This window comes from Semicossyphus pulcher, unplaced genomic scaffold (genome assembly GCF_022749685.1).
Source record: "Semicossyphus pulcher isolate SPU_LCO1_2020_fin unplaced genomic scaffold, fSemPul1.0.p SCAF_20, whole genome shotgun sequence".
Classification (NCBI taxonomy): Eukaryota; Metazoa; Chordata; class Actinopteri; order Labriformes; family Labridae; genus Semicossyphus; species Semicossyphus pulcher.
The window spans coordinates 13,320,014-13,333,393 of record NW_027211694.1 but is presented as its reverse complement, the minus strand read 5'-3'; the positions used below and the strand labels follow the sequence as shown (position 1 = coordinate 13,333,393).

Below are 13,380 nucleotides of genomic sequence, written 5' to 3'. Positions count from 1 at the left end.
TTTGAAAGCTATAAATTATTTGGAATTTCTGTCTTTTATCAAGTTTCCTAAATTGTAAATACTCCACGTGTTTTTCAAAGTAGCCCAGATTGTCTATCTCAACACGATCGTTCACATTTCAACGTAGCTCAGAAAAGCTGAGAGATTCATTAAGTGTTGGAAAGTAAAGGAAATGTTGTGGAAGTGATTGTTAAACATTTGCGAGTTGATAATACTTTGTTAGCTTCAGAAACCAACTGGTCGTGCAGCTTTCAAACAATACATTCTGTGTTTCCAGCGGCCTTCACAGCTCTTTCAGACACCAGAAACAACAATGCTTCCTCAGAGCGTAGTTGTAACTTCACATACAGCTCATTTAAGTGACATTATTTGTTCTGTGGCAACATCAAAGTCTGCATAACTCACACATGTTCAACATGGACAGTTGTATTTTCTTTTTTACCAATAAAATTTGAGCATCTTTTTTTTTTTTACGCCTATCGAGTTTCATTGTCACATTTAGCCTTTATTGGCTTTGTTAAAATCATTACAAACAGATGTTTTGTCACATTCAATACTTTATTAAGCTTAATATAAACATATTATTTGACCCAAACATGAAGTATATACTTTACACCCTGACAAAGTTGTTTTTTGCTGAAGGCGAATATCAAATCAGAAGGCACAGATACAATATAGTAGAGGCCTGTGTTATAAAATGCTGATATGGGAAACGCAGGAACTTCTGGCCCCGGCCGATGTGGGACTAATGTGTTAGGAGGTGAACAGACGGCCGCGACCGTGCCACCTCATTCAGCCCGGCTGACTCGCACAGCCTCTTTCCTGTGGGGCTGAAAAGCATTGCAGCCAGTCAGCCGAGCGCAAGTAACAGCTGTTTTGTTAGCTGTCTGAAATCCTGGGGACCGGAACCGCATAAGCTCCCCTCACTATGCCGGCGGATTGAGGGGAGAGTCCAGCCGATTGTTTCAATACATTTTGTCATTAAAAATCAGAGGCAGAGCAAACAGGGTGGAGCAGGGTGTGGGCAGGCCTGTAAAGCACTACATTGTTGAGGTGTCAGGACCATTCAGCTTATCCAGCAACAGGAGGAGCAGGGAGGGATGTCATTCTGCAGACTAATGCTTCTGGTCTGATTCCCTCACTCGATCATTCACCCCATCATCTATGGATGCAGAATAGCTATCAAAAGAATAAATACACACGCAAACACGCGGCTACAACCTAATAGAAAGTACAATACTAACTCAATCTTAAAAAAAAACTAAATGTGAAACTAAAATGCAGCTTGCTTTTTGCAGAGAAAGTGTTCTAAGGTGTAAAACATGAACTCAATGATGTGAGTGTAAAGATGGTTATTGACCTATGATGCATGCCATATTTATCTATGGAACTAGGAACTATAGGATTGAAATAGAAGATTAAGAATAAGATGAAGAATAAGATAATATTCACTAGACTATGTTAAGTGTTAAACTCATTACTGTTATTACCTAATACAAGAAGCATTGCAAAAGCAAGCAGTGAGAAGCTCTTACTTTATACTGAGTATTGATTTCAAATGAAAAACATGCATAGCATTAGTTTGTTATTCATTTTAGTAGTGCATTTTTCACTCACATGTCCCACGTTGACTATATTAACAGTATTATGCCCTTTAGATAAGCAGTTATTTTACGCCCTTTGAGTAAGGAAAGAATCCTTTGTTCTTCTCGCAAAGACACCACCATGTTAGTAGAAAAGGCGGTGAGGGGGTTGATTACATCATGTTTTGGTCATTCTCCGTTTCGTGGTTACTGCAGAAGTCACTATGGGCCTGGGATTAAAACCCCAACCCCTGCTGGTAACATCAGTGTCTGTGAAAAGTGAAAAGCCACAGACACTGTGGTGCCCTTTGTCTTTGGATTAAACCACAAAGGATCAGCCTTGCCAAAAGGTGCCAGCATGTGCTCGCCTCTCCCAAACTCTTCATTTCCCAGACTCGGGTCAAGACAAAACAAGAGCTCCTAGTTGTATACCAGGGGGACCCTATGGGTCTTTTGTGTACCAAGAATACCTTAAGCCGCATTTGGGCATTAGTGCAAGCATTTCTGAGGTAGAAAAGTAAGTTAGGCATACTTCTCTCATAGAAATATCTCATTCAAAAGCATTTTTTTGCTTAATATGTCGGCAGTGTGGCTGTCAAACATTCTGGACAGGCACTGACGCAGGTGTTAGTGGACAGGTCATTCACCCGCAAATGAAGCTTAAGTATTAACATTATTGAGGCCTGTAGCATAACATGAGTACATGTTCATACAAGCGTATATGTGTGTGCATGAACTTTAATCCTCTCTTAATAAATACTACGCATGATAACCTGCCTGTGGGTGGAGGACCTCCACTCTCTCGCTGCTCCTCTAAGCATTTTAAGAGTCCTTCCTCACAGGTTTGAGCAGCAAGCTTCCATCTCGCTCCTCCACCAGGAAACCCAACTCCTTGAGCGCAGAGTAGTCGGCAGTGCCACGGCGTTCCAGGGCAGCCACCAGCTCCTGGTTCTGCATGTTGTGTTCTAGGAGGTTCCTGATGGCAAAGATAGCCCACTGGCTGATGACTAGAGGCATCAGGTTAAGGACAGGAACGTCAGGATTCAGCTTTGAGAGAATTAAATGTTGTCATGTATTAAAAGATCCAAACATGAACAGTGTAAGCGGGCTTTTGATCATTAGGAGTTCATTAATTAAACAGCATTTGTATAGGAAATACTTTGTCCTAAACTGAATGGCTGTCTACAGACTGGGTGGGCACAGAGCTAAAACCACAAGAGGCCTAATTCTCTTTTGCAATAATTCATCAACTGTTTAGAAATGGGTCAGCAAACTGACTACAATATGTAATAATAAATATCAGCGTATATGAATAGTGGCATTAAAATGTGCCAGAAGCCACCGACCCCCCTAGCTGGCTACTTTTTTCCTCCTGGCCGACTACTCTATACGTTTTATGGAAAGCCCAGTATATAGATATAAGGTAGACTATACGCTAACCGTGGTACATGCAACACAGACCAAACATATCTGACTCAGTATGTCAAACTCATGACCGCCTGGTAATTGCCTCAGGTCACTGAGTACGTGCAGAGGCCGACAAACAAATGAGCTTCACAGACAGGTTATGTTTTGTGACACAAAACATTCTCAGCTCACCGCTCTCAAGTTACCCGCATAAATCCATAAACATTTTTTCCTAACACAATCTTTTTCCAAAGAGAAACAAATGCTGACACCTACATTAAATTGGTAGATGAGTGTGTGAGTGTGTGAACAGTGTGTGCGTACGAGTGTAAGTATGCATGATAGAGGGGCAAAGGGACAAACGCTTGGCTCAAACTATTGACCTGGTTAAAAGACACCCTGGCACGGTGTCCACACATTAGCTAGCTAATCTCTATTTATAGATTCTACCTAGAAATGTAGAAGCTGTAGGCAGGGACGTGGACTATAGGGATGGCAAGTGTTCTGGTTTCCATTTGTGCTACGCTTGTAGTCCGAGTAATATTGGCCAATCATGTATCAGCAGGCTGCGGCATATGCAGGAAAAACAGTCCGTATGGAGAGCAAAAGCAGATGGAACAGTAATGGCCGTAATAACATCCCGGCTCCCATCAGTGGCTATCTGACAACGATTTATCCTCTTATTAATCTCTATAAACACACATCTGCAGGTAAGTTCAGCTAACAATCTGTTCTAGATCTAAAATTCAACTTGAGATAAATTCCTTTGACACGGCGTCACGAAAGCCGTTCAGATTTCTTGACTTCCTCGAATGCATCAGAAGTGATGGATCCGACCTCCGTTCAACAAACGAGCATTTTAAAAGTTTTGTTCTCCTCTTGATGACAGACCTGACAAAGCTTCATTTTTACTTTTTTACAAATCTGCATCATGGTGTTGATGGTTGGTAAGAGCCGTTAATTAAAGTAAATCACAAGAAAAACGGTTTAGTTTTCTCTAAACAATGCAGCACGTGGAAAATGAAGTCTTGACTGGAAGTCATTTATTGCTAACCGCGGGCTACATGCTCGGCATGTTCACCGTTGTCCCCAAAGGCTATATCGTCATCAGACTATAGCCGATGGGATCCCTGATTGCTAGCTAATACGAACTGGTAGGTAGCAGCATGCCCAGCTGGGGCAGAGATGAAAATGATTCAGGAATTGGGAGCTCAGTGACCAGCAGTGCACTTCAAATATTTCTGTGTTCAAAAAGTCAAACTGATGTGATAAAGGGAACCAAGAGCAAATCATGTACACGCCACCCAATTCTAGGTCATGTTTATACCAAGTTGTTAGTGGAGCCGTCTTTCTGAAGCGTGCGCTGTTTTGTTTTTGTTGTGTCAGACATGTTGAGTGAAGCGTAGCTGTAGTTGGTGATTTTGTATTGAAAGGCATTTATAATACTCAGCCCCTCATGAATGTTAATGAGGTCTGACAAAACTTTTGAACCACAAATGAAAATGTGATCTAAAACAAAGCATCACAGTGGTTAGAATTATTACCATGGAACTGAGGTAACTGTCGGATATAGTGACAGACTAGACTTTAACGCTCTACAAAACAACAAGTATCTTTTCCAAGAAGCACCAAAAGACTTCAATGATGACATAAAGCAGACAGTCAACACTGTTGATCAGCTTTAAGTAAAGATGTACTAAAATGTGGCTGAACAGTCTGTGAAAATTTCAACAAGTTGAGACAGCATATTTGCAAACAGTGCAGCAATCAAACTCTCTTTACACAGCTTCCCTGTGTAAACATGCCAAATTCAATTGTAAAAAAGTGCCAGGATTAGATACACAGTGACTTGGGGGCATAAATATAAAATGATGACTTGAAATATATGTGCATAAACACAGACATAACAGTATTTCCAGACCATCAACTTCTGTAAACAAAGGATACATGGGTTGTTGCTGTCTATGTTGCAGTTGTCCAAGATGAGGGGGATGCCTTCCAGTTCTCTCACCTGAGGAGACAAGTGAAGTCAGATGTGAAAAAAGGACCCTCTGTGGAAAACAAGTAGAGAAAGTATTTCCCTTAAAATAATAAAGATTTAAAAGACAGCAGACAGCACTGCTTGACAAAATCATTAAAGAGAAAATAAATGTATTTAACCTTAGTGTCTCTGTCCTTAACAGAGCCCCACATCTATACAAAAGCAGCAGTGTGGTTGTGGGTTAGTTTAAGAGCGTCACAACAGGGTGATCTGTTCTTCATCATGTGCTTCATTCTATAGGCTTAATTATTTTCTTTGCTTGCTGTTGCCCTCCATTTGCCGCTGTGGTTTCCTCATACTGGAGCGAGCTGTAGAACATTACAAAGTGCTGACTTTCACAAAATGGAAATGTCATTTATGTTGTCAAAGAAACACAGTCGCTGACTAGTACAAGCACCCAGCTCTGCTTTTTCCACTTTAGAAATGATGGTCTTAAGCTGCTAACATTTTGTCCAAACCCATAAAGAGATGAAAAACAAGCAACTGGAATCTGTCTTCAGCCCGGTACATACAGTTCAGCACAGTGCATATGCACATCTGAAATTACAATCTCTCCCAAAGGTGAACAGAATGACATTTGGTTTACTGGAAGAGATCTTAGTGAAAACAGATATGGGGTGATTTCTGACCACTGACAGACCGCAGATCAGCATCCATAAATATTATACAGAGGCCAACTGAGGGTGGCCATCCCACAAGCATTCCACAAATCTGTTTCTATTAAGTAGGACTGAGTCTATAATGTGCCGCAGAGAGAGGCCAACTCCTCCCCATCCGCTTTATTATCTATCTGTGCTTTCTCTTAATAGAGAGATGCTGACAGATGGCAATGGAGGGAAACTGATAAAAATCACTAAATCGAGGGAGGGAACGTTTCACATTTCAGTGCAAACCAAGTTGTTATGTTGAGAGAACTTGTAAGCTTGCAGTCATAGAGACACATGGTCTCATGCTACATTAGACATTATATTCATTTGCAGTGAGTCCTCAGGAGATCATGTGGTTTGTTACAACAGCTAATTACTGGCACTTGTACTCAACAAATGCTAATTTAGTCCAGAGATAGGTCTGTCAAAGCAAGATCAGGAGGGCCTCCTAGACTGCCTCTTGACCTATGACCTCATTGTGTTAGACTGATTAAGGGTGCTTACTCAATCTTAAGAGACCTAAGATGCCATTTGAAGAGGGACATGAGTGGATAAAAAGGAGAAAACGCCTAATGAATAACAATACCAACCAACAACAATCTCATTCTAGCTCTTCTCAGTTTCTTTCTTTTTCCTTTTCTTAATTTCTCCAGACCTTAATTTATTGAGGATTTTGGTTATATAACAAAATGATGGTCACTTTAAAGAATCTAATTTCCATTACATCTTCCTTATTTTTCTAATGGCAGATATCTTTCCTGAATATGGTGTAAATGATGGAAAAGCATATAACCGTAGAACTGGAAATTGTGCTTCCTAACACCAGTTTACAACATATGGAATGAGGTGGCAGAGGAAACCTACCCATGACGTATGGCTACATCTATTACTTTAAAAATTAAAGGGGCCATATCATTTGAATGGATACTCTTATATTTTGCATTGGTTTTTACATATATGGGTGTTTATTGTTCACAGTGAAAAAGTGAAAACTGTATAATTCTGTGTTTTTCCAGAATGACATTTTAAAAAAAAAAAGTAGCCTCTGAAATGCGCCGTTCAGAACAGCTGCAGGTTTCTACGTAGAACCTTGCTTTCGCTGAAATTGACCAATCGTCATTCACCGTTGTTCACCTCGTGCTGCCAACTTACCATTCCAATACCTCCTGGTGATTCTGGCTCGTACGTATAAGGCGGAATAACCGATCCTAGAGCAGCCATGTTTTCTACAACTTTGGAGTGACAGTGCAGTGGCCGCTCCCCCACGTGGGGGAGGAGCTACGTGGCCACTCAGCCAATCGTGGCTAAGGTCTAACCTTTGAATGGCAAAACGGCTTGTTCGTTTCAGGAGGAAGGAGAGGCTCCGAAAAATAATCAAATTCAATATGTATACAATTTTTAAAACAAAAAAAAATTGAGCTAAAATATGTCCCCTTTAATCATATTAATTCACAAATATCCATTCACTCATTTCTACCAATAAACAGCATGTAAAGATGTAGCATCAGCATAATTACATGATGGATATGGTGTAATTTAAGGTTGCTAATTAATTACTCAATGCATGTGGTTGCTTTCACCCATAATTGTTTGCCCATTGGGTTCTGTTTGTTAGAGCTGGTGTGAAAGCTGTCAGTCAAGCTCAATGGTAGGCTAAATTGCTTTATGGTTACAGCCGTCGTTTGTTTGTATTAAATACATGTGACCAAAAACTGAACAAGCAATAAAAGGCAATTATATACATGTTTTACTCATCCATCCATTAGTCCCACACCTTGTTCTGGTTGTTGGTATTGCTGTGACAGAGGTTCCCTATCAGCCTGATGAGGTGGGCCTTGAAGCTGATGACAGGAGATTGGGAAGAGTCTCCATCTCCACCGAAGGAAGAGAAGTTTTGAGCAGAACTGAAGATATTCTTACTCGCCTTCCCTATAGCATGAACCTGCTTCAAGAGCTCTGCAGAGAAAATGTAAAGGGTGAAGAGCAGGAGAGCACATACAGAAGTCAGTTGAAGAACAAGACAAAAACACATTTTATTTCCTGAAAATTGGGTTCAAGCATCTACAGCCAAATACTGAAATTAGGAATTTGATTTCTACAGAAGCTAAATCTAATTTAGACATTTTGTATTGCAAAAGTCATACTTATTAAATCTCTGCTCAGTTTTTATTGCCTGCCAACATAAGCCATGAGTTGAGGAATCCTTATTTGTTTTCTGTGCACAATCTGATGGGGATCTGGATCTGCCACAGAACCATATTAAAAAGTGTAAATTGTGCACAGATGACATGTTTAGCCATAAGTAGGCAAAATCTCACACACAAACTCCTTTTGTGAAGCTGTTTCAAGAGGTTATGTGGGTGTGCGTTCTCATTTACCAACAGTGGTCACTAGAAGATCTGGATGGTCCTGTAGGAACATAAACTGCTTGAGGTCTGAGGTCATCTCACAGAGCACATCCAGCAGACTGATCACTGTCAGTGCCTCCTGCAGGACCTACAGGGGATTACAAACAACAGGTGAGACATGTGGAGAAGGATTTTGTGTGAGGTAAAGAAGGGGACATTATCAGTACAGAATTAGAAAATAAACACTAAAAAAAAGGTCTCGATACATTGCCTAGTTACTTCATGAGTGAAATAACACCAACTACAGTTCACACTCGTGCCTTTCAAGGCCTAAGAAACCCCACATCAGCCCAGTGTTCTATCTGTACCTCATCACTAGAAGCGGAGCCAGTTGCGAGTGTCAGCACAGCTCCACAACCTTTATGGAAGGAACTAGCCAGGAAACGAGCCACACTAGGAGGGATGCCACATTCCTCTGTGTCCTCTTCTCTTAGCTGGGCAAAGAGCAGCTCTAAAAGAGTAACTCTGGAAAACACGAAAAAACACTCTAATGAAACATTTATGAAACCTTTTAATATTAGACATTTACAGTCAAGTTAATCCTCCATTATGTTTTACTATAGAAAGTAAATCTCCATGGTGACATTTAGTTTGTGTCACTCCATTTAAAGTAAAGTACCTTTCATGGTGAGACATCCCTGAGTACATGCTCTCCACCAGAGCTGAAGACTTGAGGAAATGCTGGGTAGCAATTAGAACCCTGTAAATGCATGAAAACCAAATAAATACTTCGCCAACAAAAAGTAGAAGATTTCTTGAAATTATACACACTTGATAAACTCTTATGACATAATTGCTTAACACACATCGACACAGACACACACTCTTACGTCCAGTCCAGGTCAGGTTGGGTCCTACAGAGCTCCATGACCCTGAGAGCAAGCTGGATGTTCTGTGGATCAGACATTTCTTCCACCTTGGGTTCATCAAGACATGTGTTGAGTACCATGGAGGCGTAGTTTACCGCCTTCTCATCATCAGCACTGAGCAGCTGCCTGTTCAGACATGTTGGGGTTTACTCAATGGACAAATGTTTATGGGTCCGAGCTAAAGCCTTCACAAACAAACATACTGAAACATAATGTGTTTAATTATAAAAAAACAGGACTTTATATGGTCTCAGAAAAACTTTTAATTTTAATATAAGATGCCTGTGGTTACTGTAAAAACACAGGGTTCTACATATTATGTGAACTATAGCCCATGAGCCACCAGGATGCCCCTACAAAAAGTTAATTAAAACGTTACGATCAAAACAGAGAGAGTATTATTAGAATTTTATGTAACAGTGTAGCAAAGTGTGATAAAACATAGCTGCGACTGTGCACACAAAACTTACAGGAGAAGGTTTGGGAAGCTCAGCTGCCAAATTTCATCTTTACACATTTGGTTTCCAACCGCTAAGTTACCGAGGAACTGGATCCCACAACGAAGAGCTGGGCCACAGAGGATGATTTCAGAAAAAGATCAGAATCAAGCAGATGACCGAAAAAATTTGATTAACTTATTTTGGATCAATAATCTCATTTAAACTTACGTTCAAATATGCCATCTCTGCTCACCAAATTAGTGTTCTGAAAAAAGCTCAGAAGTTTGAGGGTGACATTGATGAAACCAAGCTCCCTAGAGAAAAAAACAGAATTTTGTTCATATTTGTTTACAATAATAACTTGAAAACAACACAATACAACAGCATTGTAAAAGGCAAACAACCATGGAACATACAAAGTTGAATTCTTGTTGAGACAGACTCAAAAATGTATTTTTTCAACCCTAAACAAATTTTCCAAACCAGACAGTTTTTACAAATATATCTTTCTGATATTCCTTAGTTTTGAGATCTTTGAGGCTAAAAACCACCCTTTTCCTACTTTCCCATTTCCACCTTCTCATATACAGTGCATTGTATGTAGACTTACCTGAGAATACTTTGGTTGCGAGTGTTTTGGACACAGGCGTTCCTTTGAGCCCTGAAGCACTCAGCGGTTAACTGGAGCTGCAGGGCACCAGACCCCAAGTCCTCATCCTCAGCCTCAGCCTGCAGCTCATCACACAGTCGGGACAACACCTTGAAAAGGCTGGAGAACGCCTCCTCTTCCACTGCATCTCTGGGAGCGGAAAGTTGACCACCAAAAAAAAGAAAGGAAGGCAGCACAGTTAGTTTAGTGCAAAGGTACGCAAGCCCATGGGCAACCAGGGGAGAGTAGTTTCATTAGACCTAACTCTTCACGGGAGGCATATAAAATCGTCTAACACAGGTGTAACTAACAGTATCAAATACCTTCAATAATTCATCATTAGCAACACCTGTGCTTTTCCAGCTATTACAAGTCAAAATATCTAAATCCTCAAAGAGCTTAGACACTCCAGGCTGAATTGCCCCATACCTCAACTTACTGTTCTATTTGTACAGAAAGGATATCAATCGGGCCTGAATAATATGATAAGGTGGATCCGTTAGGAGGGGCTAGACGGTTATATTTGACAGTACGTAGCTAACGGACTAGCTTAGCTGATAGCCTAACACCCGCAGTCTGTACTTAAAAAGGTAGTAAAATACTTTGTCCGTACCTGTATTCCTTGTCCCGTAACGCAGACGTAAATGTTTTTAAAACCAGCAGGTGCTCAGGGCAGTGTTTTTCATTCAAAATACCAGCTATAGACGCTGAAAGGTCCAAATTGCCGTTGGTGGAAGCTGCCATGTTTGCTTTCTTCATGCGTGTGGGCGGGACTTCCGCATAAACTGCTGACACGATATTGGTTGAATTCAGAATAGAGGCGGAGTCAGAGCATGTGCTGCTGTTTTCACACTCAAAACCAGTCCTCTGTGGAACATGACAGTTGTAAGAGCCAAAAACAAAGACACTGGAGAGCGATCAAACATTTTTTTTTATTATTAGTAAAAGTTGATAAGTAATTACTTATTGGCACTAAAGCTAATTAAACGAATTAGTTATTATTAGATTTTAGATTTCAGATTTTCTATTTTTTGTCTAGTCTCTTCTTTTTGACACAGTATATAGTTGTTTTTTTTGGGGGGGTTCTTTGTTTTAAATTATAGTATTGTTGTGTTTTTTTGGTTTTTTTATTGTTTTCTTTGAAACTGGGACCTGAGTACCTAATTTTGCTCCATCCCATTTACTAACATGCTCTGAAGTGAGAATAAACCTCCTTGAATCCTTGAAAGATATACCACATTGTCTTTCAGTGTTACTGACAAATTAAGTTTCAAAAGAGAAATTCAGGCAGGTAAAATGTAAAACAGTGCATCTTTCTAAGAATGCACTGTTTTATATTATATACTGTATGTAAAGGGGTTTTACAAGTTAACTTATAGCTATGCTATTGGTTAATTACTAATTAACATATGTTGTATAGATTCATTTCTAATCTATTTACGCAATTTACTTCTTTACTTGAGATTCATCTGCATGTTATCTTTATTGTCTTAAGAAAAGCTATGCAAGATGTTGGAGAAGACTTTTACAAATAAACTTTTAACACAGGTCTTGAAACATATACATATATCCACCATGAGATTTATATAAGGTGATTGAGAGTGTTATTTGTTGATCACAATATAAATAATTTAATTCAGGTCCAATGTGTAGATATACTTAAAATACCTACAATATTACAACCAAAAACTGCGTAGAAATTTGTACAGACTGTGAGCTGCAGCTGCACTCACATCTGAAATCCATTTAACCAAAGCAAGTTTTAAGGGTCTACAGATCAATTTATTGAGCCCAGAGAAGTTGAGGAGCAATTGTTGCAGCTGCAACAACAAGGCCTAAGCACAAGCCTTGGGGATTTTCATGTAAAGTGGCAAATTTAAGATTAAACTATTTTCCTGCGTATGGTTGTCCCCTGTGTTTTCACTGGCTAGGCACAGCACGGCAGTGGTGAAAGGCAGAATCGATGTGGAAGAGACTTGATTATGGATGGTAAGAAGTATCCACCTCAAGCAATTTGTCAGCTTTAAGATGAGGTATTCAAAGAACCACACATTCCCAGTATAGGAGTCCCATTATTCACTCTTTGAGTGGAATAACTGGAAATATCCTCACAAACTGGAAGTGGTATGGCATGATGGGGAATCTTAAGAGTTGAGTTACAGGAAAAACATGAAATACTATCAGATTTTTGTTATTCTGGAAAGCTCATTTATGCTTACTAGAAGACGGTTGGTTTAGTCTGCAGTGGTAGAAGATCTAGCTCTTTTAAGTACTTGTTATATTTCATCGTTGTAATCTGCAGATGGACCTACAGTCTGATGGCGAAAAAAAACCCCATTCAATAATTAAAGCAAGTCCATAGATGAAGCATTTCATTATCAAATGAAGCATGTTACATCTGGTCAGAAAAACTGATTGAATTGAGCAAATATGAAGCAGTTCCACAGGTCAACCAACAGTCTATCATAATGGCACTTATGACTACAAAATTTAAGTTAAACAGGGTCAGGTAGACAGATGTTAAGAATAAAAAAACGATCTTGTATGTATAATAATATTTCAGTAAAACAAAACGATTTTGTTGTGTAACAAAATCCAATACTTTGATTTTTGAATGAATACTACAACATTGCTGTCAACCCCAGCTGTAAATGTTAGCTAACATACTAAGATGTTAAACATAATGAACACATCTTATTAATACATCCATGAGTAAACTTGCTAAACATTAACTATTAATTATTAAGGACCTTGTAATAAGTGTTAATTAATAAGTAAATAAGACCCTTATAAGTCTAAGATGCTTATTAACATTATATATATGTTAATAATAGTATCATAATCTTGTTTATTGGAAATTATAAGATATTTATAAGCACTTACAAGAAACTTGTAAACGATGTATAAACAATTTAAGAGCATTAATAAAATCCTTACAAACTCATTCATTGAGTCTTACTCACTTTCCTATTATGCCATTCATTGTTAAGCCTTTACAGTTGCTTTATTAAGATTAATACATACTTTATTATGCAGTAATTTGCAATTAACTATGTGTTTATTAACAGTCAATTATGCTTTTTTGCAGCTACTGGATCTAAAGCGAGAACAGTGGCCTATTAAGGTTAATACATATTTTTATTGCCAAAAAAAAATATTTTTATGAGATGATTTATTTACATTTTATCAACCTTGACCCCACTGTAGTGCTTCACATGGAAGTTACAAAAAGCATAGTTAATAGGTGCATAATAAAGGATAAAGGGTATTATTAACACTTATATAGTCTTATTAACATATATATAATGTTAATAAGCATCTTATAAGGGTATTATT

The 13,380-nt window shown here is 39.0% G+C and overlaps 1 protein-coding gene across 1 annotated transcript; it reads right to left on the bottom strand.

The window, feature by feature from the left end:
* Positions 1–549: 549 nt before the first annotated feature.
* Positions 550–10,803, bottom strand: atxn10 (ataxin 10). Its single transcript, XM_069671149.1, has 11 exons — positions 10,658–10,803; positions 10,006–10,194; positions 9,624–9,709; positions 9,426–9,522; positions 8,917–9,081; positions 8,706–8,786; positions 8,395–8,551; positions 8,057–8,174; positions 7,453–7,634; positions 4,938–5,001; positions 550–2,590 (listed from the first exon to the last, which is right to left on the bottom strand). The coding sequence occupies exons 1-11, from the start codon at positions 10,801–10,803 to the stop codon at positions 2,406–2,408; spliced, it is 1,470 nt and encodes a 489-aa protein (XP_069527250.1). The 3' UTR covers positions 550–2,405.
* Positions 10,804–13,380: the final 2,577 nt, after the last annotated feature.

What these genes read in the sequence shown, in the direction of transcription:
- atxn10 (XM_069671149.1), bottom strand. Translation starts at nt 10,803, where the DNA reads ATGAAGAAAGCAAACATGGCAGCTTCCACCAACGGCAATTTGGACCTT. An exon ending in GGGATGTCTCACCATGAAAG is followed by an intron (nt 8,552 to 8,705) that starts GTACTTTACTTT and finishes CGTGTTTTCCAG; the next exon opens with AGTTACTCTTTTAGAGCTGC. An exon ending in TCTTCTAGTGACCACTGTTG is followed by an intron (nt 7,635 to 8,056) that starts GTAAATGAGAAC and finishes TTTTCTCTGCAG; the next exon opens with AGCTCTTGAAGCAGGTTCAT.